Below are 27,705 nucleotides of genomic sequence, written 5' to 3' on the forward strand. Positions count from 1 at the left end.
TTTGAAATTTAAAGAAAAAATTTATTGAAGATCTGAAAAACAATTCCTAAAAGACTGACTTCTCCAGAAAACTGTAGCTACACAATGCATTGCGTCTATCATGTTAAAACGTGCATTAGACACAAATACAAAAACCATGAGACGAGCCACCATTCTTCATCAATCTGAGCAAAGATAAAATGCCTAAGGAACAACATGGATGACTTGCAAAGGATGGGCTCTTTACTCTAAGCACCATAAAAAAAAAAAAAAGAAAAGAAAGAAAAAAGAGCACAAATGGATGAGTGTGTTCAGTTATATACACTGAATTGAACCTTTGGCACTAATCAGAGCATTTTCTCATATAGCATTAACACATATTATAAAAGTGCGTAGTGTCAAAGGAATAGAACCACCAGCATTCAAAAGCAGCTTTGTCAATTAGGCCATAAAACACTCCACAGCATGTCTCTCTGTTGTCCATCACTGAATACACTGGCAGCAATTTTGAAATGAAAAAAAAAAAAAAAGGAAGAGAAAAGTAAAAAGGAGCATAACCCCTTTTATTTTCTGTTTAAAATTAAACAGAAAACAAACATACATCAATTCTGTTATACGCTAACATTTTCAAAGTACATCATTTGTACAAGAGAAGGACTAGGAACAAAACTGTGTTAACAGAGATTCAAACGCGAGTGAGTGTCAGCAGTCTCACACGGCTTTCCGATGGTACTCGGGAGGAGCCACTTCATAATCACTGGCACTAAACAAAGTTGCAGAATTCTTTGCCAGATACCTAAAGATAAAATGTTAAGTACAAAGATTAAAAAAAAAAATCCACCAAAAAACCTTACCTTTAAGCCACATAAAAATACTTCCCTGAAATACATTAGGATAATCATTACAGTTAAAAACCATTCAATAGGGCGCGCCACGGTGGCTTAGCAGGCAGAGCTCTCGCATGCTATGCCAAAGACCCGGGTTCAATCACCGGTGCCTGCCCATGCTCAAAAAAAACAACCACCATTCAATATAACCCAAGTAAGTAAGGTTATGCATTCCAGACAACAATATCCATATGAAGTTCAATGTTACTCGCCACTTTACTGCAAAACAAAGAAGAATTTTGACCTCAGAACACCATCTTGAGAACTTAAGACTACCTTTACGAAACAAGAATGTACTGCACAAAAAGAGAAGGAAAATAAGTTGATTGTGATAAGAAAATATTTAAGCCTTCTAGCTTCCTATATTCTGGGGCAGCTAGAAGGAAAAATCTGAGAGGATGGTATGGTAGCCCATGGCAAACTTTAGGATCTGTCCTATAACTACTTGCTGTAGAGGGTTTCGAAAACTATAGCTTTTTTATTTCTTTGCTTTGTATATATGTTATACAACAAAAACGTTAAAAAAAAATTGTATTGGCCAAGCCCATGAAGAAATTTTAAACATTATAAAACGTGGCCATTTTAAGAAAATCCAAATGCAGAACTTATGAAGTAGAAACTTACAAAGTAGAAAAACCCAACTCTCCACCCTAACCACACCATGCTCAAGAATGATCCACACCTTTCCAGACTTTTTAACAGAGATTCAATGTTTTTCTCTACAAATAAGGGGAATCATAACCATTAATACAATTTCTTTTTCCTTCAATTAATACAGTATGACCATCTTCCCAAGCCTGCAGATTTAGAGCTACCTTTCCCCTTTTAAGATATTTGGTTATTTCAAATTCTGAACTACTATAAAAAAACAATGCAAATAAACATGCACCAAAACTTTTTGTACATTTAAGAATTTCCACAGGATAAATTCACAGAAGTGTTAAGTATCCAAAGTGTGAACATATTTAACACTACTGTAAAAATGCCCTCCAAAGAGGTATACCTACTATCTTCTCCAGCAGTGACCAGATTCTTTTCCCCATTCTCTTACTCTCAAATCTTAGCCAATAAGACTGACACTTTATTTTGTATTATTAACTTATGAACATGTTTAATATTTTAACGGTACTGCCATCTCTAATTTCCCATGTTCAACATTTCACTGGTTTGTTCAACTTATTAAGATTCTCTCTTTATGTATTAAAGATATCAGGCCCACCTATCCCTTTCATCTTTTGACTTGCCCACAGAATACTTACAGTTCAATTTAGCAATCATGTACTCTGAGTCTAATTTGTAGAAAAGTCTTTCTCACCAGAAAATTATTTTTAAATCACCCCAAGTTTTTTCCCTGCATTAAGTTTTAATTTTTACAGTTTTTGATTTATCTAGAATTTTGGTATACAAGATTTAACAAGCATGGATCTAGCTTGTTTTCTTCCAAATGACAAGTCAACTGTCCCACCACCATCTACTAAATATTCCATCTTCTCCTCCTACTGCACTAATATGCCATTTCTATCATTTGTGAATTTACCATTTATTTGCATGTATTTCTATTATTCCAATGACCAACTATCTACTTTTGTATTAACATCAAACCCTGTTTTATTTTTAGTATTAGAATAGTTTTCAGTATTCTATACTCACTCATGTTTATAATTTCGGGCCCACTCTTACACTTACTTTAGGAAATCATGAAGATAGTTCAGTAATAAAGCAAGGCTCTTCTCATCCAGAGGTGTATAGGCCAACATTGCTCCAATTCGTACTATTTAAAGAAGAGAATTGTCAGATTTTGGTATTTAACATTTTAGATTCAAGTTCAACTTAAAATGGATGGTGAAGCATGCAACTAGGTAAATGAAACTTGAGGACAGTATGTTGAGTGAAACCAGCCAGAAATGAAAAGACAGGTATTATAATGCCTCACTAATAAAGTATGTGCAAACTCTGAGAATTAAATTTGAAAAGCAAAGGTAATTAGGGGAAGGCTTATTGTAAAGATGCCTAGATTATAAGTTCTTACAGCAGTCACATTTACTTCTGAGCTGTAACTGTTATTTCTAAGTTCTGAGATGCTGAGCTCTTCTTATATAACCTGGCCATTCCCTGGAACTTCAGTATCTGTGTGAAATCTCAGACTCAAGAGTTCTGCAGCTGTGAAAGTCAGCATTACCCTATGCAGCAACTGCTAAAAACACTTCTGAAAAAGTGGTCAGAATTCAATTAGAGATATGAACAAAGGTGATTCGATTAGGACTAAGGTAAATCAGAATAAAGGGTAAAGAATGATATTGATTGCATTTTTAAAACTTCAGCTTCTTGAGACCAAAGGAAGAGATACTTGGTGCAAAATTTGTATTTGTTGTAATATAATATTTAACTAGTATGGTCAGTTTATTTGAACACCATAATTACATGGAATCTTGAATAGGGAATGAGACCTTGTTGGTTGGTACAGGTTAGTGTGAGGCCCCAATACAACCCTGAGTAATATGGGCAGAAGATAAAGTATTTGCAAAGTTGCCTTGGGGGACTGGGGAAAAATCTGGAAATATTAAACTTCCCCACCTGGCAAAGACCTGATATTCTCATGAGCATTGGCAACTGCCAAGTTGATGGGCCATGCCTTCAATCTTGAGGCTTACCCTTATGAAACTTATTCCTGTGAAACAGAAGCTAAGTCTACTTATAATTACGCCTAAAAATCACCCCCAGATAACCTCTTGTTGCTCAGATGTGGCCTCTCTCTGTAAGCCAACTCAGCAGGTGAACTCACTGACCTCCCCCCTACAAGGGACATGACTCCCAGGAATGAGCCTGGCCCTGGCACTGTGGGATTGAGGAAGGCTTCTTGACCAAAATGGGGCAGAGAAATGGAACAAAATAAAGTTTCAGTGGCTGAGAGATTTCAAGTAGAGGCAAGAGGTCATTCTGGAGGTTATCCTTATGCAATATATAGATATTTCTTCTCAGTTTTTGATGTATTAGAATTACATCAATTCCAATTAACGCAATTGGAGAGGGAAATACCTGAAACTGCTTACAATTGTAATGTAACAGCTTTTTTTTGTTGGAAATCTTTTTTTTTTTTAATTTTTATTGATAAAACACACAAACATACATTCTTAACATTCAAACATTCCATACATGGTATACAATCAATGGCTCACAATATCATCACACAGTTGTATATATATATCACTATGATCATTTATTAGAACATTTGCATCACTCCAGAAAAAGAAAGAAAAGAAAAAAACTCATACATACCATACCCCTTACCCCTCCCTTTCATTTACCACTAGCATTTCCATCTATTCAATATGTATTTTTAATGCAATAGCTTTGATTCCTAAAGATGACTGTGTAACTACATAGCTTTTAAAAGGTGTGACTGTGTGATTTTTAAAACCTTTTGAATGACACTTTATCCAGTGTACAGACAGTTGAGTAAGAAAAAATAAATTAAAAAATTGGGGGTATGGGATTGTTTTGGGCATTCATTTTTACTTTTATTTTTATTATTTTTATTGTTTTAAGAGAAATTAAAAATGTTCTAAAATCAAATGTGATGACAAATACACAGCTATACACTTGTACTGTGAACTGATCGTGTATAATGGATGGTAATATGGTATATGAATACATATCTCAATAAAACTGCATTAAAAAAATGAAAACGGAGTCACGTTTTAGAAAATTATTTATCTCTCACTCACTTAGATTAAAAAAATTAGATTACTAAAGGCCCAAAGAAAAAAAGTTGAATTGTGCTTTCTAATGGCATATTACCAAATAATCTCAGAAGGTGTGGCGCTCCATACACCTGGGACATGGGTGCATCAGGGTGATCAGCAAGGATTTCAGCATACTGTGGTCTCTCAAATTTGTAGAGCAACTGAGTGCCCAACATCACATTGAAGTATTCTTTTATCCCTGCTACAACTTCATTAACAGCATATTCCCTAATAAATGAACAAAAAAATTTACTTTCAAAGCTCGTCAATGAAAATAATATAGAGACAAGTATTAATTCCACCAACATCAGATTAAGTTTAAAGATGAACTTAAACAATGAACTGCACACCAACAGATTAAATTTAAGAATGATTTAACGTTACAAGAAATAAATTTCAAAAATATGCTAAACTAGGAGTTGGCAAATTATAGCCTGCAATCTAAGAATGGCTTTGACATTTTCAAATACTTACATTTTAAAAAGTTACACAAACATCTACAGAATAAATTTTGCCTTTTAGCCTGTATGAAACTATTTGTCAGGCAAGCCCTGTATCAAGCAAACGGAATTCTATTTTGCTAGTTTCTGATGGTATTAATTTACACAATTTAGATGATGTAGATGTTGGAAAACTATTTTTGGGTACATCTGAAGGGTGCAGATATTCTTACTTATTATCGGTGTTTCCTCGAGATTTCTTGTAATTTGCATAATCCTCTAGAATGGAGTCCACATTCTTCTTGGCAGGAAGATAAAAGAGCTACAGAAACAAATATACTTCAATATGTAACAAAAGATCACCTAATAGTATTCCAAAACTGGAAAAAACAAACATAGCAATTAAACCATATAAATTTCTGTGATGCAGGAGCTATTCTATTATGCTGTCTGATACAGAAACAACTATTCGTATGTGGCTATTCAGGACTCAAAATATGGCTAATATGACTAAAGAACTAAAAGTTTTATTTTACTTAATTTTTACAGCCAAATGTGGCTAGTGGCTACTTCACTGGACAGCACAGCTCTAAAAACACTGTCACACAATTACATCATCCATGAATGTACCTCTATGATAATATTAGGTCAGCATTTACTATCTGTTTCATCTTTATATCTCATTTCATCCTTATATAAACACTTGGAGCTAGGTACTACTAATCCACTAATTGTTTAAACTAAAGCACAAAAAGGCTTAGTAACCTGTCCAAGATCAGACAGTAAGGTTTGGAAACCTCTAAATTTAGCTCCAGAGCCAAACCAGGATCTGAAGTCCTATCCTGTATATACTAATAAATCCCTTAAATCTCTTAATCCTCCAAGCAGTCACTACTCTCCCCACCCCAACCATGCCATTTGTTTATTAAAAGAAACTGGTTCCTTTGCCCTACAGAATTTCTCTTTCTGGATTTCAATGATTGTACCCTCCTGATTATTTCTCAATGTCCCCATTTCCTATAAACTAATGATTAGATCTATGAGCTAAATATGACTGAGGTTCCTTTTTGAGCCACAAATACCTCAGATTGTGATGTGCACTTCCTATTACATTCCATTAGCAGGCACGGGGTCATAATGGGTGACGTTCCATTTTCAATAAGGACAATATTCATTAGTGTCCAGCAGTTGTCAGCCTGATCCATCCATAAAGCTCTCCCAAACCTTTCACCTAATAGTTTTAGCAGCCATCAACAATCATTGCCTATATCCACCATTTGTTACAACATTTATGACATTGCCTTTCCTTTGGCATTTATAAGCCAGAATTCTTCTGTAAATGAAGAACATTTTCTCATCAGTTAGTTACTCTGAAATCAGTTCATCTCAGTTACTCTGAAATCAGTTCATCTCTATAGGAAAGACTGGAAAACCACGAATTTTCAAAATGAGCTGGCATTCTAACAACCTCCAAAAATGATTTACTGTTTTTTTTTCAGTATCATTATAAACTTATGGACTTTTACATCTTTCATTCCTTTCCTTCCTGATGGTCAAATTGTTCAGTCTCTGAATTAAAACAGTATTTATTGGTCATACTATTACACAGCTTACAATCAATCTGTGTAGTTTTCAATTTACCTGTTTTTGTCTGGTAATTAAGTCCCAGTCATCAACAAGCCATGGTTTTAGTTCTTCAGGAATCTTTACTTTAACTTCAACTCTGTTCATGAATGTCTCCTCCTAAATAGAAGGAAGTATATTTACATACCGAATAACAACTCTAAAGGACTATTTTTCTTAACCTTTAGAGGGTTTGGGTACCGGTTTTAAATTCTCAAAATACAAAGTTGGAATTGTTGTTTCACAAATCCTAAATAAAATGACCATACAGATAGCTGATGGGAGAGGAAAGAGCTTCTCATGAAATACAGTTCAACACATGTTCATGTGAAAGCAAAAATCCTATACAAATTTCCTTTTCTTGTGGAAATCAACATGACTTGGTATATTTTAACTTATTTTCATATACGACTATCCCAGACATAACATAAACAACAAAAAACTACACCTTAAATGTACAAAAGTAATTAAAGACATTCAGTTCTGAGTAAGTCTTCAATAACTGCCCAAAGGTGTCAATTTTTAGAACAGAACAATGTTCAACATATTTTGGCTTTATAACTTCACCCTCAAAAATGGAAACTATGTTAATTAAAAGTATTTTAAAATTAATAACTTGGGAAATACAGTAAGTGAGAAATAAGATACATCATCACGTAAGAATTCTCAACTACTGTACCTATATACACACGTGTAAACTGAAAGGTTTTATGGTATTTTTTATGGATTAAGTAAACCACTTAATATGACCTCATAAATCTTTCCAATCTAACACCAAAAAACATTGTCTTATAAGCAGAGACAGCGACTTATACAACAATTACGTGATAATGAGTTGGGGGTGCAGATGGACAAATCTAGAGCTACAAGTAAAAAAGGATGTATATGAATCTATCATTTAACCAAAAAAGGGTAAAATTTTCATTTCCATTGTATACGATGGAGCAATGCTTTTCAGAATCCGAGTTTCCTAATTCTGTTGTAACTCATGGATGAGATAAAAAATTCTAACATGCAATTTAAATTCAAGGAAAAACTGACGTTTTCAACCGTGGGGTCTACTCGGGCCCTTTTCTTCCGAGGAGGCTGCGGTGTCTCACTGGTACTGCCACCATCTCCATTTCCAGGAGCTATAAAAATTCAAGAGGGTAAAACAATACTTTTTATCTAATTAAATAAGAAAACTTTAAGGAAAATACCCTTTTGATAAACCTCCTTTCATTCTTTTCCCATTAACTAGGTGTTACTTCAATCCAAGAAAGAATCAAAATCCTACCAAATATAACTTCTAAACAGCTCTACCAAACATTGAGCACAAGGCAACAAACACTTAATAATATTATAATCTTTCATTAACCACAAGAAGAGTCATTAAGACTCAAGAAGATGAAAGTAAATGTTTACGTATTTCTCCACAGTAAAAGAATATAAGACTTAGAAGTCACCACCACTTACCTAACTCCACCTATCTTAAATTAATATTGCCATGAGACTCATATTTAAGTATATAAAAAAAACCCAAGTATTCCGAAAACACAACATTCAATTTAACAGTGAATATAAAATGTGAACATTATAAAGACAAAATAAATTAGTTTTAAGAAAGTTAATATTCTTACTTTTCTGTTTGTTCTTTTTTGTTTTCCTGAAATGAGGGGAGCGAAAAGAGAGAAAAATAAATTATTGCAACTAAAACTACCTTTGTTTCAATTCCCCTTTACCACAGTTGTTTGTAGAGAAACAATGCCTTGGGTAAGATAAGGTAGTAAATATAGTTTCCTGCTCAGACACAAGGACTTTTACTGCAAAGTAGTTAAATTCACACCTCCATCACATTAACAAAAATAAGCTAAGGAGGCTTCCTTCCAGGATTATCCTAGTCATGAGGCCTACCAACAAAACAAAAAAGTTCCAAAAGTTAAAATATTTTCCCCTAATTACTTTAGTACTGGCATCATTCAGTTTTAGATTTAAATATTCTTTAAGATCAGTCTGTTACTCCATTCTCACTGGTCCACAGTTTCACTTCATTTCTTTTCCAAACTATATCCCCTTGTTTCAATACATGCCCTATTGTCCCAGATCCATGTGAGACACAGCTAATGTCTTCTTCCTCTTGGTTATCAACATTTAATAGCAACTTAATGTCTAGACATTACCAGTTAGTTTTTTTTTACTTAATTATTGCTATAATAAAAAGAAAGCAATTTATGAAGTCCAGAATTATGGATTACTTTTGGTAGAACATACCAGAAAACCTTAACATTTTTACTTTTCTGTTACTTTAAAATAATATTTACAAAAAAAGTTCTTTAAAAAGTATTATTAACTGTACTCTAATGTAGGGCTTATAGTTCATTTTACAACTCAAAAACACTATAAGTTAGCCACATGAAATACAGGTATTTTCCTGCACATCTAAGATAATTTGTATATTACAAACATTTGTATGCGTCTTCAATAATACGTGGAGCCAAGAGAAGCCACTAGTCCTTACACTCTTCTTTACTTTTTTCTATACCATTAAAATAAAATTAAAAAAAAATACATAATAAATGATAAAATTAAAACAGACCTCGATCTAAAGATAAAGACCAATGAACTACGCTATAATGAATTCCGTTACTAAGGACTCTTAGACATTCTTGCTTGTTACCCATACAAGCTGTTTTCTCAAACTGTTCAATGGATTTCTAACAATAAAATGGGTGTTCAGCCTGTATTCCTATTTCTAAGCCTCAATGAATAAACATTATATAGTCAAAATAATCTGTTACATTCAACCTACCTCGAAGAATGAAGTGTCAAGTCATTCTTTAAGGAAGGGCATTAACTAAATAATAAACCAAAGCACAGCCTTTGAAGCCAAAGTGCCAACAAAATGCATGTGTTCACTAATATAGTTAAGGACTTAAGCGTCGACAAAGTGATGTACATCTGGTTCTTATACTTTCATATCAGAACACTTTTACATAGGCATATTTAGAAAAAGCTACAGGATAATTATCAAACACTAACCATGGAATAGGGTAAACATAAAAATCACATTAAAACCTCATAAATAAAAATAACCAAGTTTACATAACCCAGTATTTTTATTTTAAAACAAACTCCTAATCTCCCAGGGAATAGAGTACTTAAAATTACTTTAAAATAATGACCTTTAACTCAGATTCTCATCTTATCAAACTGCCACTTTTCTCACTAAAAGGAGAGCTCCCTGGAGAAAGATCAGATTCCCTGAGTGTGGCAGAAAATGCACTCAATGAGCCTGAAACATCTTATCATTAGCTACTGCAAGAAAGTCCCCAAAGACTTAGAATCCTTTAAAAGCCCAGGAAGCCAATTTCAAGAGGCTCCCACTGTCCAAGGATTGGAAATTTGAGTTTTAAATGGCTTTAATGTATTTACTCAGCTATTACTTTTATAGCTGAAACTGCACCACACACTTCACATTCAAATAAAAATAATTTTAAGGCAAACTACCACCCAGGTTAAATTTTAGTATGTAATAATAATGAATAACTAGTCAAAAATCCAAATACTACTTTAAACCCATCATGCTTTTCTATATAACCACAAGAATTGCTGCCTTTTAAGACTATTAAATCTTCATGAATACCATGAGCTGTTTTCCAAAGAACTCGACCATCTGAGCCGCTCAAATGCTCACACCTAATACTTCCCAAATTCTCTTCTCACCAAAACAGTAATTCTTCTCACTTAACAGCTTAAGTTTCAAATGCAAAATTAATTTCATCACGAACACTTTCACTTTTAAATAGAAAATCAAACCAGTAATTATAAAAGCAAGAGCATAAATATCTTATTAGCTCTAAGGAAAAGTATAAAAACTTCTCTTAGCTAAATCATATTTAGAGCATGTTACTTTTGATCCTTTGACAAAAACATGACCACAGATCTCAAATCTTATTTTCTTCCTTAATGAAAATATTTCTCTGATCTAGAGTGGCAAGAAAGAAAATCATCTTTTAATAAGAGTTAAGACCTTTATGTTTGATTCTTACATTAGCTAATACTTAAGAATATTTAGTTACCATTCCCACACCCACTTTCAAGTACTTTTTAACTTTATAATTTCCATACCCCACGCTTTTTGCCAAAATGTTCTAAAATCTAAAGCGTTAACAAGTACATAGTTTTCTTTTTGGGGAAATCTGTTGGGTATTTGAAACTGTAATATCATACATCTCTTGAAATGGATTTCAATGGGAAAATTAAATATACCTTTTTAATACTACTAAAAAAGTAAACCTTAGCAAAAATTTCTCAAAACCTTGTGTCCTACTGATAATTCAATATTACCTTTGTAAGGGAAGACACTACATGCATATATATTTATACATACAATTTAAAACAGAGTAAGAAAACCTGCCAAAGAAAATTAAGGAATTAATATGTACTTTTAATGACTTCAGCGAACTAATGACACTGAAGAATGAGACATCACTGACATTTTTCAAGCTCCAACAATGTTTCCAAAGTTTCCAATTTCAATGAAGTCTAACACACGATAATCAGTTATCAAGTATGAATCTCAACTGCGTGAATTACAAAAAGATAGCGCATCTTACACTTCAACATTTTTCTGCTGCAGACCAGATGTCTTCTTTCCTGGGGCAGCCCCTCTCATCTTCCCCTCTGCATATTGCTCCCTTCAAAAATAATTATGAACAAATCATTATATTCTGAATACTTCTTTGGAAAAATAAATTGTGCCAACATTTTTCTATCTACAAATTTATATTTAAAATGATATTTATGAAAAACTGGGGAATTTAGAGTGATTTAAACAGTGAACAAAAAACCATTTACAAAGTCCCCTTGGGGGAATGGTGAGAAAGGGGGAAAATTCAACTTCCCCAGGTGGAGAATTCTTGATATTCTCACAAGCAGTAGGGACAACTAAAGCAATAGGCTTAGTCCCCAATCTTGGGATTTGTTCATCAGAAACTTAACCCCACAAAGGATACGCTAAGCCTACTTAAAATTAGGCCTAAGAGTCACCCCCCAAGAGAGCCTCTTCTGTTGCTCAGATGTGGCCTCTCTCTCAGTCAACATGACAAGCAAAATCACTGCCCTCCCCCTCTCTATGTGGGACATGACTCCCAGGGGTGTGGACCTTTCTGGCAACACGGGACAGAGTCTAGAATGAGCTGGGACTCAACATCAAGGGACTGAGAAACCTTCTCGACCAAAAGGGGGAAGAGAAAAATAGACAAAATAAAGTGTCAATGGCTGAAACAGAGTCAAGAGGTTATCCTGGAGGTTATTCTTACCCATTAAATAGATATCACCTGTTTAGCTGAGGTGTAATGGAGAGGCTGGAGGGAACTGCCTGAAAATGTAGAGCTGTGTTCCAGTACCCATGTTTCTTGAAGATGATTGCATAATGATATAGATTTTGCAATGTGACTATATGATTACGAAAACCTTGTACCTGATGCTCCTTTTAAGTACTTATCAACAGACAAGTGGAATATATGGATTATAAATACATAATAGGGGGAACAAATGTCAAAATAAATTTAGTAGATTGAAATGCTAGTGATCAATGAAATGCTAGTGATCAATGAAAGGGGTAAGGAGTATGGTATATATGAATTTTTTCTGTTTTTATTTTTCTGAATTGATGCAAATGTTCTAAGAAATGATCATGATGATAAATATACAACTATGTCATGATTTTCTGACTTACTGATTATATAACAAGAACGGAAAGATATGATAATAACGTGTGTGTCTGTATGTGGTTATGTTTCATAAAAAAATGATTATGGTGAAGTATACATAACTATGTGTTGATATTGTGAGCCACTGATTGTATACCATGTATGGACTGTATGTTTGTGAAGATTTGTCAATAAAAATACTAAAAAAAATTAAGTTTTCCCCCTACAGATTGAATCAGGATTAAAAGAAACAGCTGCCCCCATATGACCGGATCAGGATTAAAACATGGCTTTTCACGATTGCAAAAAAAAAAAACAAAGAAAACGGCGGGCAGGAATTTAAGGTGCCTATTTTAACATTAATTCTCTTGTCTATAACATTTAGCACAAAATTTTTAACAAGCTGCACAAGATAATTTACAAAGAGCAAACAAAGAACCCCAAAGAAAGAAAGACTAAAGGCTTAAGATTTGGTTCTCATATATATATATATATATACACACACCAAAATTAAAATAAATGTAATAAAAGGTGACAGGAGGTTATATTTCATACAAATGAAAATTCCATTGCTGTTTTGGAATTCACTAAACCCAAAGTTTTCTCACTTAAGCTGTTATTTAATGCCATTATTTTCTTGAGATACACATTTCAGCACTGAAATGAAAATATAAATAACTTCATAAATCACATAATCTCTCAGGCTCCCTTTTCTCCAAGTGTTTTCAAACTGAATGGAGATGTATCCTTCCTTACTTTTTTGTTTTCCTCCAAGTATACCTTCCAGCCCAGGAGAGAAAACAGAATATAACAATGCAATTCCAAATACAGCAATTTCCAACATCCCTCCCTGTTTTCTACTTAGCTCTAAAGACAGACTTGAGAAATGAGAAGTAAGCTACACTTCCTTTACTTTTGAGAAAGGCTTATCTGATTAAGCTTGAGCCATAACTCAACAGCTGACAGGTACTCAGTATGATCATAATTATATGAAGACAGCCCTACCCATTCTTATTTTTCATTACATGTCCACAAATTAATTTACAGCCATTTCCTAATATTCATTTTGTAAAACTAACTTACTGATTGGCTTTTTGAAGTTCTCTCTGTTTCTGCAGATTGGTGTCCACATATTTGAGTACTCTGCTTTCTGGAACCCACTCATCCCAGCTGAGAAAGAGAAAAGTTAAAATATTATCCAAACATCTTTTCAATGCTGTTCTGGTTCTTTCCTCCAATTATATTTTAGAGATCTAAGAGGCAAGACTGCATTTCTCTGAATCAATTTGATGAACTAGTCTAGCACTACAAATGCATTGTCAATTAAAATGAACATCTAATTAAAGTTTCTGTCCTGTAAAGAACGAAGATAGCATATTCCCAGAAGCTGCACTATAAAACTAAACGGCCAGAGTCCAAAAGTAGATTATTCAAATCATTTTTAGAAATGGCATATGAGTAAAGTACTGAATTTAACATAAGCATCCCAAAATATTTAGCCTCATGGTATGAAAATACCTTAAAGAATTTTAAATACCAAAAATGAAACACAAGGGACCATAATAAACTTCTTCTTAAAAAAACAAAACAAATCGACTACTTAGCTGTGTTGTCATAGCAGATAACACAGTACCTATCTCACAGGATTGTTGAGAATTAAGTAATGCATGGTAAACACTTGAGAACAACTGACCTATAGAAAGACGATCACACAAGTTACGTAGGAAACATATTACAAGGTCTACAATACTCAACTACCACCACATAAATACCAAATGATTTTCAAACTTTTTTAACTAACAAATGAATATACAACACTTTCAAGGTTGACCAGAAAGCTGGCTTTCTAAACATCAAAAGGTAGACAGCCACTCCCTTAAAATGCCTCAGGTACTAAGGTATTCTGGCACTTCTAAAAGCTACTCCAAAACAAGATTTTCTGACATCTTTTTTCAAAGAGGGATAAAACAAGATTTCTCTGTGAATGTTGAACTTTTTGTGTGAAGTAAGCCTCTTCTCCTGCTGATGGAGCTCCTTTAGTAACACAATTACATGTATCCTCAAAACAGTCTTTTAATTATGATTTCCCACCTTTGACCTCTTAGAAAAAATAGCCAGTGGGGAGAAGAGAGCAATTCTCAACATGATTTCCTAGAGAAAACTTTAAAACATGCATTTACCTAGAGGTCAGGAGGGGGTGGTGTACTGAGGGAGCTCCTTCAGGAACAGGAAAAGGGGCTACAATATCCTCACGTGTCTTCAAAGTTTTTTCAGAGCGCCTGGGCCTCACAGCACTTCTGATACAGACAGCATAGTACAAAGTAATCTCAGTAACTAGGTGCAGAATTTAGCTTAAGCTTTAAGATTTACAAATGGAATATTTAAACGCCTATGTCAACAAATTCCAATAAGGCTTCTGAAAATTTGTAAGTATGTTAATACTTATCATGCTTTTGAAAGATGAATAGCGATTATATTTTAATAAAATTCCAAGTTGGGGTTTGAGCTTTTGTTTAAGATTTCTTTAAAGTAAGGTAAACCTACAAACCAATTTCCCAAAATGAGGATCTCATTTTATTTATGCCTACTTATGCACCTATTCCAATTCTCTTTCAAATCAAAGAGAAAGAACCATTTTTAAATTATCACAAATTTCTATTTTAGCACCTTGCAAATTCCTCCTCCTTCCTAATATAAAACCTCATGAAATGTTTCCAAATGTGTCTAGATATACACCTTGATTTAAAAAGTTGCTGCTATAGTTTTTTATATATATATCAGGAGCTGAAAATCCTTGCTGAACCAAACAAAAATGAAATATATCTTTTGCTATGAGAAATATCACACTACTCAAGTAGTAAGGTGAAGGACAATCAGAAATTCTTCTATATTGGTCAAGACATTTCTCATAAGTTTTCTAAAGTAGCCTGTAACTAACTCCCATAGTCTGATCCATCGGTATTACTTATACAGCCCTACATATCGGTATTACTTATACAGCCCTACATAAATACACATTCAGTAGGCATTTGAATAACACCTTTCCCTTTCAAAATGGAGTTATTTAAAGGCTCCTTCTCTGAATACTTAAGGAAAGATCAATTTTGTCAAAATTAATCTATATTCATCTACATACCAATCCGACCACAAAACAATCTAGAATAAAGGTTACCAGGAATTAGACTGGGGTTAGAGAATAAGGAGCCAATGCTTAAACTTGTACAGAATTTCTATTCAGCTAATGGTAAAGGTGTAGAAGCTGATGGTAGTGAGAGTAGTACAGTACTATGAGTATAATTAATAGCAGTGAACTACAGAGGTGAATGTAGTTTAAAAAGGAAACTAGACAGTACGACTAGAAAATTAAAAGATAAAACAAAGAACTGTATGACACAATGAACCCTATTGCCAACAATGGACTATAGTTATTATTACAAGTATAAGAAGGTTCTTTCATTAACTTTAACTAATGTATGATACTAAATATATATATAAATTATGGATGACAGACTTTAATGATCTTTCATCAATTGTGACAAATGTAACTACTGTTAAAAAAAAAAAAAGTTGTTTTTAAAAAATGCTATCATCAGACCTGGGTTTGATTCCCAGACCTTGCACCCTAAAAAAAAAAAGAGCTATCATCATTAAAAAAGGTGTTTCAGGGCGGGCCGCGGTGGCGCAGCGGGCAAAGTGCTTGCCTGCTATGCCGGAGGACCTCGGTTCGATTCCCGGCCCCAGCCCATGTAACAAAAAACGGAGAAACAGATACAATAAAAACAAGAAAATGTTTAAAGATGTTTCCGTATCTTCCTTCCTTCCTTCCTTATCTATGTCTTTAAAAAAAAAAAAGGTGTTTCACAAACATTTGTGTTTGTAGGTGGGTGTATGGTAATCGTGTACCTTATGTATAGTCATTTTGTAAACCCACAGTTAAAAAAAGACATTTGATATATTAATATTTTTTAAATAGTTTAGTTTTAAAGACAATAAAGATCTCTAATATTTACTGCCATTTTTTTCCTGATTTTTTTTCAAAGAGTAATTCATAAAACGGCTGAAAACGAAAAATAAAACAAAATATACAAAAGCCTATCATTTGCTTATTTCTGGTCCCTAACACCAAAGTAAAAGTTTACTAATTTTAAAGCAATAAAGAAAAAAACAAGCATTTGATAGTTCTACAATTCCCGACAAACTACAAGTGCCACTTAAAATCAGTCTCTGAGGATATGAGGACAAGGACCCAGATGGACATTTGAACACTACTGTCTATAGCAGCATTATTTACAATTGCCAAGAGATGGAAACAGCCCAAATGTCCATCAACAGACAAGTGGCTAAACAAGCTGTAGTACACACATACGATGAAATATTATGCAGCTGTTTTAAGACAGAATAAAGTCATGAAGCATGTAACAACATGGATGGACCTTAAGGACATCATGCTGAGTGAGACCAACCAGAAACAAAAGGACAAATACTGTATGGTCTCACTTATATGAACTAACATTAATGAATGAACTTGGAGAATTTCAGTTAAAAACAGCAGTCATCAAGAGACAGAAATAGGGCAGATATTGGGTAACTGGAGCTGAAGGGATACAGACTGTGCAACACTATTGATTGTAAAATTCAGAAATGGATAGCACAATACTTCCTGATTGCAGCACAATAATTTAAGTACACTGAATGAAGGAAAAAGGGAGGAGGGCTGGGGGCACATATGAAACCAGAAGGAAAGAAAGATGATAAAGACTGAGATGGTATAATCTAGGAATGCCTTGAGTGTCAAAATGTACAAATTAAAAAATGCTTTTTGCATGAGGAAGAACAAAGGAATGTTAATATTGCAGAGTGCTGAAAATAGATGGTCATTCATATTTTAAAATTTCAAGTCCTGGGTGAGACTAAAACAAAAAATGTTTATTTGGTACAAAATTTGTATTTTGACTAATGCATTTCCTAATATAACTTGTTTGATTGAACACCATGAGATTTTGTAGGTTTGTCCAGAGTGACGTCCTGATAAATCCCAGAGGGATTTGAACAGTGAACAAAAAAGTATCTGCAAAATCCCCTTGGGTGAATGGTGAGAAAGGGGGAAAATTCAACTTTCCTATTTGGAGAACTCCTGATATGCTTGCAAGAAATGGGGACAACCAAATCAATACGCGAAGCCCTGAATCTGAGGGTTTGTCCATATGAAACTTATCCCCACAAAGGACAGACTAAGCCTACTTAAATTAGGCCTAATAGTCACGCCAAAGAACCTCTTTTGTTGCTCAGATGCGGCCTATCTCTCTTAGCCAACATGGCAAGCAAACTCACTGCCTTCACCCTCTCTACCAGGGACATGACTCGCAGGGGTATAAACCTCCCTGGCAATGTGGAACAGAAATCCTACAGCGAGCTGGGATTCAGCATCAAGGGATTAAGAAAACCTCGACTGAAAAGGGAAAGAGAAAAATGAGACAAAACAAAGCATCAGTGGCTGAGAGATTTCAAACAGAGTCGAGAGGTTATCCCGGAGTTTATTCTTATGCATTATACAGATATCTTTTTAGTTTAAGGTGCATTAGGGAGGCTACAGGGTAGCACCTGAAACTGTAAAGCTGTGTTCCAGCAGCCATGTTTCTTGAAGATGGATGTATAATGATACAGCTTTTACAGTGTGACTATGTGATTGTGAAAACCTTGTGTCTGATGCTCCTTTTATCTAAGCTATGAGCAGATGAGTAAAAAATACGGATTAAAAATAAATAGGGTGGTGCAATGTGGCTCAGCAGGCAGAATTCTCACCTGCCATGCCAGAGAACTGGGTTCAATTCCCAGTGTCTGCCCATGCAATCAATCAATCAATAATTGGGGGAACAAATGTTAAAATAAATTGAATAGATTAAAATACAAGTGATCAATGAAAGGGAGTGGCAAGGGGTATAGAAAAAAATAGGGGAACAAAAGTTAAAATGTATTGGGTAGATGGAAATACTAGCGATCAATAAGAGGGAGGGTTAAGGGGTATGGTATGTATGAGTTTTTTTCTTTTTATTTCTTTTTCTGGAGTGATGCAAATGTTCTAAAAATGATGCAAATGTTCTAAAAATGATCATGGTAATGAACATACTACTGTATAATGACATTTTGAGCCATTAATTGTACACCATGTATGGAATATTTGTATCTTAAGAATATTCGTGCTTGTATGTTGCTTTGGTTTGTAAATTAAAAAAAAAAAATCCAATCTCTAAGATGTACATATTTGTTTGTAATTTTACACAAAATACCCATTATATGTGAAAGAATCAAGCATAAAAACCACATTCACACCTATGAAGGTGAAATTCTAAGAACTCTCTGAAAACGTATGTGGGAGAGGGAACACGAATTTGTTCTTCGTTTTTCTTTGACATCTTGTTTGAACTTATTTAACCTACCCATTCATAATAGGCACAAATAAGGTATTCTATTTCCTGTAAAGATTCTCTTTGTGTCAGAATAACACTTAAAAGCATATTTACTGGGTGGGCCACGGTGGCTCAGCAGGCAGAGTTCTCGCCTACCATGCCAGAGACCCAGGTTCAATTTCCAGTGCCTGCCCATGGGGGAAAAAAAAGCATATTTACTTGCGAAAGACCAACGATATTTTCTCCATAAGTTCCAATTTCTCAATATTTAAAATTTAAGTCCACAAGGTTACTCTGAGTAAATGAATTACCTATCAGAAATCCTTTTACAAAACTGAGGGGAAAAAAAAAATCACGACAGAATGTGCGTTTTTATCCATTTTAAATTTCCACCTTTCCATAAATGATTGCTAATAATGGAAAAGACTTGTTAAAGGTTTATTTCTTAGATAACATTTCATATGTGAAAATGACTTCCTAACAAAGAAATAAAATTAAATGGGTTAATCACTTGAACAGGGGACTTTTTCAGTATATACTATATTAAAACCCCACATGTGCCTGTTTTGCCCATCTGTAACATACACTACATTGTTAATTATGATGTTTTGCTTTTAAAGATCTAATACTCACTTTTTATTCCAACCACTGTAATGTATGAAGTATTTCACTTGTTTGTCCTTTATGGCAACCTTTACACACTGAAATAAAGAAGAAAAAATTCACTTAGAAATATAGCTTAAAAAAAAAAAAAGACAACCTGACTGATTTTAAAACATCAAATCTTTCAAAGACACGCTCGAGCTTAAAACTCTTTTGAGTGGCCAAAAATGAACAAAATAAAATTTGACTTTCTAAAAGAACACTAAGCCTTTTGACAATGTCAATCAAGAGCTATAAATTTCTGCAATTAGCAACAAAAGATTCAACAAAGCTGAAGAACCATAAGCATAAAAGGTCACCTTAAACCTCACTATCAATAGGTTACATAAGCTGTACAAGTGACCAGCTAACGAAACCCATTTGCCTATTCTTTCTGAAAATCTTACTAGCCAGGAGCTGCATTCATTTCAAAACCAAATTCAGCTCAAGAACAATATATAAGGCATGCCACGGTGGCTCAGCAGGCAAGAACACTTGCCTGCCATGCCAGAGGAGCCGGGTTCTTTTCCCGGTGCCTTCCCGTGTAAAGAAAAAAAAAAAAAAACAATATATAATATAAAGGATTCCATTAGCATACAAAAAGCAATTAAGATGATCTGCTGTAGAAAATCAGCTTAAATAATAAAGGGATTAAAAACATTTTATGTTCTCAAAAGCAGTCAAATCAGAATTATTAGAGGAAATCATTAACAACAGTTAATGGTTTGGGATTTAAACATTTTCAGAAGCAAAGAGGAGAACCCAATAGTGTCATCTATTCCAACAGCCATTTAAAATTGTTCACCCTATTGTTTTACTGCCAGAAGAGAAAACCTATCAGTTTAGTAGAGTTTACTGGAAGATGATAAAACAAAAAACACGCACGGATATAAACAATCAACAGGATTCTTAACTTACTGATAAATTTTATAAACATTATACCAATTAAATGTATATATACACATACATTTAAAGTCCCTGAAAGTGACCACAAATTTAGCCATTTTCGAACTTAAATTTCAAAATACCAGTAAAAAAGTAGTGAAAAAAGTTTTTTAATCACACTGCCCAAAACTTTACAGATACAAGACTATTTTCACAGAAATATACAAGCTATTCAACAAGAATTATACACTGCTTGCAATTAAAGTAATTATACCGTTTTGTATTTTTATAATATGCTCATTTTAAAAATTACAATTGTTAATAGTCAAATCTTATTAAAACCATTTAACTTTAAAATGCATTATGCTGTTTATCTTTGGTTAACTGTAAAATCCGTTTTTATAACCTGAGCATATCCTGATAAAGAGGAAAGGAAACCATCCAGGATTCAAACTCTGCTAGACAAACCAACAAATAACCAAAGGTTAAATATACTCGTGTTAATTTTTACCTTTAACATAATTAGCTCAGTGCTTACTTCGATTTTTTATTTTTTTTATAGAAAAGTGATTTTGCAGTGCTTTCTCCCAAGTCTTCTAGACAATGTTATTTACTCTCACAAACAGTCAAAAGCTCCTTCCAACTACTCAGCCTTTATCAAGTCAGTAAGATGAATGGCAAAGTCAGAAATGAGGAGCAATGCTTTCATTTGACCTGCTAAGCAAGCAGTAAGAAACCTAAAAAAGAGGAAATCTATGAACAAAGAAAAAAAGGCAACACAACTCTCTTGATAAAGCAACAAAACACTGAAATTTGAAACTGAAAAGTCAGATTTAACTAGAGATAGTTTGGTCAACTTGTCAAAGGAAAACAGTTCTCATACCTTCGCTTCATAAAGCAGAGGCCCATGAAAGCACAGCACTCGCTCACCTGTAAAGGTAAAAAGGTATGGGATTAATTGCAATCCTCCTCCCAATATAAAAAGATTCCCATCTGTGATAGACATCACACTTTCACGATCATATTCCAAGTAAAATTTATACATGGACATTTCAAATATAAATTCTTATCTTTCCTCATCTTTTCTTTTCTTCACTTTCAACCCTACCCTAAAACGCAAATATTTTTAGTATCTGATGTAACCAACAAAAAAAAACAATTTACTAGAACATCCATCTATTTAAATTGCCAAGTCATCCTATCACCTACCTGCTAAGCAAATAAAATGCACTGTAGCTACCTACCTGCCCAGCAGCGTTTGTTTTGTACTGTTTTCTACCGCTATGGTTTTTAAAAATGTTTCTGCCCAAGTGTTTTTCAAGTGAGGACTTTTTCCTATTCTCCACTTATTTCCCTGTTAACAACCCTTTTACTAATTAAGTTAGGAAAATATTCTATACTTTAAAACTGCAATGTGCACCAGCGATGGCTGGATTTTTTTGGTCCCACTATATTTATTTCTTCAATGTGGTATATTTCTGGGTGTTGGTGTGTTTGAAAGAAAAAATAAAACACTAAAAAAAAAATCAGAGACTGGAATAAGCCCTGGAATAACACCCTTGCTTGAGGTAAGAAATACACCCTGCACTTTGCCAAGCAAACGCTGTTCCAAATTTCCTCATTAGACAAATCAAGCAGGAAATTCTTGGCAATACTTTGGATTATGTTTTATTGTGGTAGAAATTTTCAGCCCACTTGGTTTCAAAAGTCCCAGCACTAAAAGAAGTAAGAATCCCAACAAGATCAGCTCTCTTAACTCTAAAATTAGGTAAGAATAGCGTACTAGCTCAAATCTTAAAGCAAACATCAGACAATATAGGTTTCACCATTTTTTAAAGTTACTTTTGCTTTTAAAACAGTTTTCAAAACTGGCCACAATTTATAGAGACGCCTTCAACCTGAAATGATTGTTTCACAGCAAACTGGTCTATCATCTTTTAACAAAATATTTATCCAGTGCTTTCCTGTACCTGATTATGCTAAGCACTTTTTCAGATGAGCAAGGAGTTTTGAGCAATTTCCTGGATTTCATGTTGTCACTATCTTTGTAAATTAGCAATAAGGAAAGAAATGACAAGCTACTTGGATGGGTCACAGGGAAGGAAGGGTCCAGAGTTAGAAGGAATTGTGTATACAACCACATAAGCAAAAGAGAGACCAACATAGAGAACTAATTTAAGTAGTTCACCAATATCCCTTATCCCATACCAAGGAATTTCCAAACCTGAGAAACTACTAATGTAGTTTTTAAAACTATGCTTTTTAATTAATTTATTTTTTTTTTTTTCAAGAGCTATACTCATTTAACTGCCAACAATCCCCGTTTACGGTCCACAGAATTTATTTATTTTTAACATGGGGAGGCACCAGGAACCAAACCCGGGTCTCCAGCACGGCAGGCGAAAACTCTGCCACTGAGTACTGTTGACTGCTCTAAAACTATGCATTTTCAAACCTCACCAGAGGTTTGAATTTATTAGAATTACCTAGGGTAGAACCCAACCCCTCACATTTAAATAAAAGTTTTCTATGTAATTCCCGTGCAGTCGCCCAATCTGAAGGACTGCCAGAGGTTGCTGAGCCTATGTAGAGCTCAGAATGGGGACTGGAAACAGGGAAACCAAAGTTTTTTAACAGCTCCATATTTAGAACTGAAATGAGTCTGAACAAAACCCAAACACAGTACAGATAAAAGTACAAAGGGTTTATGACTCCTAGGCTTATCATAACTACAACAGGATAAGGACAGAGGGAACTAAGAGCAATTTTGTTCTTGGTTAGTGGTTACAGCACATCCCAAAACAGACATGTAGTATCTAATTAGGTACATAGGTCTGGAGCTAAGCAGAGCTGGGATGAAGTCACCATTAAATAATGTGAGTAATGCTGGGGATACAGGTAAGCTACAGAGCATCAGCAAAGAGCATACCTGTGTCTAATTACAATCTCCACGTACATGTTAACAGTACTCTAAAAATAGCCTGCCTACCACTTTTTTTTCGGCGGGGGCTACCAATGCTGTCAAAAATAACTGCAGTGAGACTGAAAGTCTTTGAACACCATTGTAGTGATCTAACCCTAATTCTGTTGGAAAAAAAATATCTACAGCTGGCAGAGGAGTATTACCCAGGATAACGAATGACTGTTTCTCATGGGAAGAGGAAAGACTGATAATCGGGGGAAAGAGCAAACCACCATATCACAGATGATTTTCTTATACATTCTCCACTCTTAATCCTTTCAGGTGTCAAATTACTGGAGTAATGCTGCCTAAATACTCAGAAAATCCAAGGATGAGGAGCTCCCAATTCCCCCATGCTCCCACTGGATTGTGTTAACTAGGAACATGAAGGCCAGCATCAGTCAGTCTCTTAATTCCTGATAAGGCAGAAGACCTTCATTATTGGGCTAGATAGCCAAAAGTTCTCTTTACTTTCAATAAAAGTTCAAGTGTAAGACCAAGTCCAGTGCAAAGCAGTTACTACACTTAAAATTTTTATGAGAAAAACTTTAAAATTTAAAGGAATCATAAACAGCAAAAAATGCTATCTCCTCATTTTGTTATTTCATATCCCTATCATTATATACTCTTCTATCGTGTTTCAAGATGATTCTTCTCGCATTAACAGAATATTCCTTTCCTCCTTACAAAAGATTCTGAATGTATTTTATAAATACCTGTAATTTACTAAAGATGGCTAGAGAATTCAGTATTCATACGAAAGTAGAAAACACACACGGAAAACGATGTTAAGAGATTCTTGCAAACCTTTCAAAAATTTACCCCTACCTTGCTTCCTCAAACCACTATGGATAGCAGCACATGGACTCTCATTTACTTCTACCCACCTCACTCTACATCTCTCTAGTTCAGAACTAAATAAAACACTTCCTCCAGGAAGCCATGAGTAAAATGGTTTCAGATGCCAGTGATTTTCCTGCTTTGATATCCTATATTAGGGATTAATTTTTTGTATCATGGACCCTTGACAGCCTGTTAAAGCCTATGGGCCTCCTCTTAGAATGTTCTGAAATACAAATAAAACCAACTGTAACTGAAATAGTAGTTGTCAAAACATTGAAGTACAATTTCCTATGGTATTACACATGCTCCTTAGTTAAGATTTAACTGCTGATGCAATAACTATCATTTTGAGGTAATGAAGAGCATTCAGTAACCACAATGTCGATATGGAAATAACTGATTTTTGCTGGCGACAATCACAGTACTGCTAATATTACTGTGGACTGTTTTTATTTGGCTTACAATCATAACTGAAACACAGAATTTCGTCCAAGTTCACCGGACCCTTTGAATTCTGTCTAATGACCCTACATTAAGGATCCCTGGTCTAAAGCACCTAGTAAGATAATGAAGCCACAGGACGTACGATAAAGTCGCAATCTCTCCAAGTGGGACACAGGAGGTATTAAGTATTTTCTGGGTGTACATGTTACTAAAATTAAAAAAAAACCAAAACGAACTGCACAACACAGTGACGGCTAAGTTAAACCACGGACTACAGTCAATAGTACAATTATAAAAATGTGCTTTCATCAATGATAACAAACGTTATCTTGCATCTTAAGCATCATTTTTCTGTAAACCCACACTTTTTAACAACAAAAAATGACAGCACGGTCACAGAGTCTTTTAAAAGCAATTTAAAAAGAACCATTATCCAGAATACCTTTGGAAACCCCTTAAATACTCCATAAAAACATAATACCCTTGGATTTTGGCTACATGACTCCAAAAGTAATTCGAACGCATACCGATGTGAGAACATTCCTGAAACAAAAGTTTTATACAGGGCGTATGGACATCCGCATTTATGAAAACTGGCCGGCGTGAAAGCGTTCCTTTCGGCTAGAGGATTTACTTCCTCCTCGCGCGTGGAGGCCCCATCTTCCACGAGCACCCACTGCTAACGCCAGCCGAAACATCTGACCCAGAGGCAACTAATAAAAGCCAATTGAGCTCTCAAATCACTCTTCGTCATATTCTAATTGCAGTTAGCCTAACATCCGGGCAACAGGACTTCGAAATGGAGACACGAGCCACTGCTTTTTTCTTTCCTTTTCACGAGGAGCCGCACAGCAGGAAGCGCGCACTCCTCACGGAAACCTCGGCGCTCCGCTCTCGGAGCGCAAGACCAGAGGCCTTCAGGCAGCCCGAGGCCGGCGGCACCGCTCCCGGCTGTCTTTTTCGTCCCACCCGCCTTTCGGAGGTAAACGCGCGGTCGCGACGAGGGGGGCGCTGCATCCGCCCCGAAGCTACGTCTGCCGCCCGAGGCCGCGACGCCGGCAGCCCCGGCGGGGCCGCCATCTTGCGGCGGCCATTTTACAACGCAGTTCTCCCGCCCTGGGGCGCTCACCCACCCCCGCGGCGCACCCGGGCGTCTACACCGCACGCGGCCACCCGGGAGCTGCAGGCGGCCCTCGACCGCTAGAAGCCGGCCGTCGGCGAGGCCGGGCGACCCCGCCCCGGCGCCCGAAACAGCCGCCGCTGCCTCCCCTCCCCCCGCGCCACATCACTTCCCCTACCCGCCGCCATGGCGTCCCAGTCGCCTCCCTACAATAGGCTGCGTTCTCCGCGCCCCCTTCTTCAGAACAATAACAAACACTCGGCCGAGGTCCGCCACGCGCAAGACGCTCCCTCTGCAGTTCTCACCGCCTGCCTAGCGCTGCCGCTTCCCACGGCGTTTTCTCCCCATGACGCAGTGAGACTCCCCTCCGCAATGCGCTGTCCCCACAAAGCGCCACCCGCCGCCCTCTCGGGGCGCAGCCCACGCCGCCCCCGGCCCCCAGACCTCACCCACCCCGAGCCCGCCTCCCCCGCCTGCGCCGCTGAGTGCCTCTCTCCCGCGTCCGGACTCACCCTCCTGGAATTTAGGCTTCGGGTCCTGCTTCGGCGCCATTTATAAGTGATTCGCCGCCGCCTCCTCCTTCTCCCACCACCCCCGACTACCGCCCCCTACTCTCTACCCCACCCAACTCAGCGTCAGCCGCGCCGTCAGGCTCTGCCAACTCTACATCCCGCGCCCGATTTGCCAGCGCCCGCAGACGTCACAGCCCCGCGACCCGCGCAGCCTCAGTTCCAGCCGTCGGTTGCCCGCCGCGCAGGCGCCCTTCCGTCCGCGCCGCCCCGGGGCACGCCGGGAACGGTAGTTCCAAAATGGGGACGCCGCGGGGCGGGGGAGGGGTCAGGGCTGCCGGTGAGCCCGCTTTCCGTGGCAGGTCCCCAGTCGGGGGTGCGTAGGAAAGCTTTGGGGGCTGCAGTCTGGCCGGAAGGCGGTGGGAGATAGGGTCCCCGACCGGAAGCTTCGTGCGGCGGCCAACTCCCTCCCAAACTGCTTGGTGGTCGGTTGTCTCCTGCGCCGACCCTCCTTCTCCGGCCTCGGCCCTGCGGCCGGGAGGGTGGAGCTGCGGTCGAAGCGGGACGCGGTCTGGGGGTGGAGCTCGGCCGCTGGAGGGCAGAGGACCGCCCGTGGGAAGGCACCGGTGGTGTGCACAGACGGCAGCGACGCCGGCCGGAGGCTTTTGTCGCGGGCTGAGCTGGTCTCGTGGATGCGCGCACGGTCGCCGCGAACGGCCTTCCCAGGTCCTCGTCCCGCCACCCTGACCGCAAAGTCCTCGGTTTGCTCTGCTGCCAAATGGGGCTGGTAGCCCCTTCCTGGGGTGTACTGTGAGGACTTCGTGTTAAAGGCTTAGCGTGGTGTCTTAACGGGCTGAAAGCTCAACCAACGTGAACCCGAGGATTAATCCCTCCGCCTGGGCTTTGCACGCGTCTGCAGCCCCCACCCGCCCTCCCACGCTCCTCCGTCCACCCTGGTCTCCGTGGCTTCTCCAAGCCCCTCTCCGTCTGTCTGACTCCTGTTTCTCCTCCAAGCCCCCTCTCCTACACGACCTTTGTTCTATCACAGAAACCCACAAGTAACCCGAGCTCTTTATTCCAGCTGATTACGGATCATCTTGTCTCTACAACTCCTTTGGCACAACTGTGCTATTAACCACACGAAGAAAGGGGCCAGGGCCTCTGTGACTCCCTCCCCCCACAAAACTACTCCATATGCATTTTTCAAATTTTTGAATACGTAATCCTTAAAAATCTTGTTTTAATTAAATATTATAAAAACAGAGATAGTGGAAAGTCTCCTTGTCATTTCTGTTCTAGTTCCCCTGGGAACAAAAGTCGCCTATGTATCCGTGCCGTTTCTTTATCCTAGCATTTTGTCTATTATTTACATTAAAGTTAAAATAGTTTTTACCTTTACGTTTTAGTGACACAAGCAATACTTGAGTGTGTGGGTTGTATCTGATGCAGCAACTCAGAAGTTCAGCATGCAGGGCAAAACTCAAGGAACTCCTTTGATTTCCCCCATTTGCCTTTGTACTGCTTGGTA

The 27,705-nt window shown here is 36.9% G+C and overlaps 1 protein-coding gene across 2 annotated transcripts; it reads right to left on the reverse strand.

The window, feature by feature from the left end:
* Positions 1–26,818, reverse strand: MORF4L1 (mortality factor 4 like 1). Of its 2 annotated transcripts, XM_077128557.1 has the most exons (13): positions 26,181–26,818; positions 21,183–21,229; positions 19,406–19,473; positions 14,546–14,662; positions 13,449–13,535; positions 11,268–11,348; positions 8,292–8,317; positions 7,714–7,802; positions 6,691–6,792; positions 5,283–5,371; positions 4,665–4,837; positions 2,553–2,637; positions 1–775 (listed from the first exon to the last, which is right to left on the reverse strand). In XM_077128557.1, the coding sequence occupies exons 1-13, from the start codon at positions 26,218–26,220 to the stop codon at positions 691–693; spliced, it is 1,089 nt and encodes a 362-aa protein (XP_076984672.1). In that variant the 5' UTR covers positions 26,221–26,818; the 3' UTR covers positions 1–690. The 2 variants fall into 2 exon arrangements, with proteins under 2 accessions (XP_076984672.1, XP_076984673.1); XM_077128558.1 differs by lacking the exon at positions 14,546–14,662 and having other exon boundaries at positions 26,181–26,814.
* Between the last annotated feature and the right edge of the window lie 887 nt (positions 26,819–27,705).

This window comes from Tamandua tetradactyla, chromosome 14 (assembly GCF_023851605.1).
Source record: "Tamandua tetradactyla isolate mTamTet1 chromosome 14, mTamTet1.pri, whole genome shotgun sequence".
NCBI classification, from domain to species: domain Eukaryota; kingdom Metazoa; phylum Chordata; class Mammalia; order Pilosa; family Myrmecophagidae; genus Tamandua; species Tamandua tetradactyla.